Below are 3,070 nucleotides of genomic sequence, written 5' to 3' on the forward strand. Positions count from 1 at the left end.
GGATCCTTAGAAATCTAGATTACCAAATAATAAGCATTAAAGGTGTATTCTCAGGTTGTGACTTGAGCAGCACTCAGCTCTTCAGTCTCTTTACTTCCTGGTTGCTGGGGAGCAGGCATTCTTTTTGAGTAACAGCTTCAACTGCTACTGTAGCACCTTAATGTGACTCATTTTTCTGAGGTGTACACTGTTATTGTCCTATTTACACATATAGATAACGGCATTTGAACAAGTGCCCGGCTTGGGAAAGTAAGAGCAGAATAGTAGAAATGCTCTTGAAACTGCAGATAATGGAGGTCACAATATTCAGATTTATATTTTTAAAATAATCAGAAAACCATGTATCATTTCCTTTACACTATCCAAATATTTGCTATTTTGTGTTGGTTTATCACATAAAATAGATTTAAATTTGTGGATGTAACATTATAAAATGTGTAAAAGTTCACGGGTATGAATACTCCTTCAAGGCACTGTACAAGATAAATAAAAGTTAATGAAAATACAATCCATCAGATGTAATTTTATTTCATTTAAGTATTTTCATTTTGTTTAGATTTTTTAATAAATTGTCTGTTTAATGGTATGCCACAATATAATGCCAATTTAAAGTATGTACTTTTGTTTCCAGACTGTTTGTTCTATAAATAATTTTACTTTAAGTTTGCTTCTACTTTCAACAGTCCTTAGAGAATAAACCTCCTCACACACTCAGTATAAAAGCTCATTGCAAAGGCTTCTGTGTGTAATTTGTGAGTGATACATTGATTTATATAGGTAGGTGTTGTATTTTATATTTGATGCAAATAAATTAATAAGTAATTTGAATTGCGGAGGAGTTTGGAGGAGGATAGATAATGCTATGGGCTTGTTTTCCAGGGATCGGCCTAGGACCTTTACTTCCAGTGAAAGGAAATCTTAATGCTTCAAGAAACAAGATGTTTTGGAGAATTGTAGCTTCCAACTTGGTGTGAACAGTTTTGGGGAGGCCCTTTTCTGTTCCCCATGACTGTGCTCCAGTTCACAAAATAAGGTCCATGGGGAGTTTGGTGTGGAAGAACTTAACCCGCCGTGCAGAGCCCTGACCTGAACCCCATCAAACATCGTTGGGATGACCTAGAAAGGAGATTATGAGCCAGGCCCTCTCATCCATTGCCGATGTCTGACTTCACACATACTGTATGGATTGAATGTACTAACATTTCAACAGACACACTCCAAACTCCTGTAGAAAGTCCTCCCAAAAGAGCGGAAACTGTTAGAGGTGAAAGTGGAAATCAAATCCATATTACTGCTTTAGGTTTTAGAATGGGATGTCATAAAACCTCCTGTAGGTGTAATGTAGAGGGGTCCATAAACTTTTTTCCATGTAGTTCATCTGATGTATTAATAAGTAATCTAACACGGTATTTATTTATCGGATTAACTGTTGCTTTATTCCATTCTCTTTTTTTTTCTAGAAATGAAATCAGAAGAGTCGTTCAACACAACAGGATTTATATTCGAAGGTTTAACAGATGACCCAGTGCTGCTGTATACATTTTTACTAATATTCTTAGCCATCTACTTTACAGTAATTTTCGGAAATGGTGTAATACTTGTGGTTATTTGCCAGGACACTCACCTGCACTCTCCAATGTACATCTTCTTATTAAACCTATCCATCATTGACATTGCTTCAATCTCAAATATTCTACCAAAGCTTTTAATTATGATTTTCATACAGTATAATATCATATCTTTTGAGGATTGTATAACACAATTATATTTTTTCATTTTGTTTGTTTGCACTGAGGTTTTCCTTCTAGCAGCCATGGCATTTGATCGTTATGTTGCAATCTGTTATCCTTTTCATTATGTTATTATAATGAGTATTGAGCACACTGTCAAATTGTCTATAACAGCATGGATGGTTGGAATTTTCAGTCCTGTTGGACATGTGGCCCTCATCTCAAGAATGTCCTTTTGCACTTCTCATGTTATCAGTCATTTCTACTGTGATATCTCACCATTGCTGAGGATCTCATGTAGTGATATATACCATGTAGAAATGCTAACTTATGTTGTAGGGACACTTGTGGGAATTTTTACATTAATTTTTACACTATTATCATATATTTTTATCATTTTGAAAATTCTTACTATTAAATCCAAAGAAGGTCGAGGAAAAACTTTTTCTACTTGTTCTTCACATCTAACTTGTGTAATTATGTTTTATGGAACAATAATGTGCCTGCACATGAGACCCACATCAACTACTTCCTCAAAATTTGACAAGTGCTTTGCTTTTATATATTCTGCCCTGGTTCCAATGTTAAATCCCTTTATTTACAGTTTTAAAAACAAAGAAGTCAAAAAAGCATTAAGAAAGCTCAAAAGCCAAGTAATAAAAATAACCTTCAAAGCATAATACATTGGGTTGTCCAGCACCTAAAATATGTTTTCTAAATATCTATCCTCAGTCCTTACACCCTAACCACTTGTGTATTTTACTTTATTGCGAAGCACAACTAAAGAAAAAAAGTGAGCCAGGAACAAAATAATAATCAAATACATGTATAAAAAAGTGTAATTTTATTTAAACATATACTTCAAGGTTAATGGACACAGACAAATATCGAAAACACTCAGACCATCCTCATGGAGTCGGTTTCTAACCGTTTGTGCAGACACATGCACATTTGTGGCCTGCTGGAAGTCATTTTGCAGGGCTCTGGCAGTGCTCCTCCTGTTCCTCCTTGCACTAAGGCGGAGGTAGCGGTCCTGCTGCTGGGTTGTTGCCCTCCTATGGCCCCCTCCGCTCATTATGACGTCATGATGGTTGACTATGGGATGGAGGATGTGTGATGGGTATATGAGCACTGGACTATGGGATGGAGGATATGTATGACGGGGATATGGGCACGGGACTATGGGATGGCGGATATGTATGATGGGTATATTGGCATGGGACTATGAGATGAAGGATGTGTGATGGGTATATGGGCACTCGACTATGGGATGGCGAATATGTATGATGGGTATATGGGCATGGGACTATGGGATGGAGAATATGTGTGATGGTTATATG

At 36.5% G+C, this 3,070-nt stretch overlaps 1 protein-coding gene across 1 annotated transcript; it reads left to right on the top strand.

The window, feature by feature from the left end:
- The first annotated feature begins 1,636 nt into the window (after nucleotides 1–1,636).
- Nucleotides 1,637–2,410, top strand: LOC141059742 (olfactory receptor 1G1-like). The gene has a single exon (XM_073555877.1). The coding sequence runs from the start codon at nucleotides 1,637–1,639 to the stop codon at nucleotides 2,408–2,410; it is 774 nt and encodes a 257-aa protein (XP_073411978.1).
- The last annotated feature ends 660 nt before the right edge of the window (nucleotides 2,411–3,070 follow it).

The sequence above is a fragment of the Dendrobates tinctorius genome, unplaced genomic scaffold, assembly GCF_039654945.1.
Source record: "Dendrobates tinctorius isolate UK_male_01 unplaced genomic scaffold, ASM3965494v1 ptg000230l, whole genome shotgun sequence".
NCBI classification, from domain to species: Eukaryota; Metazoa; Chordata; class Amphibia; order Anura; family Dendrobatidae; genus Dendrobates; species Dendrobates tinctorius.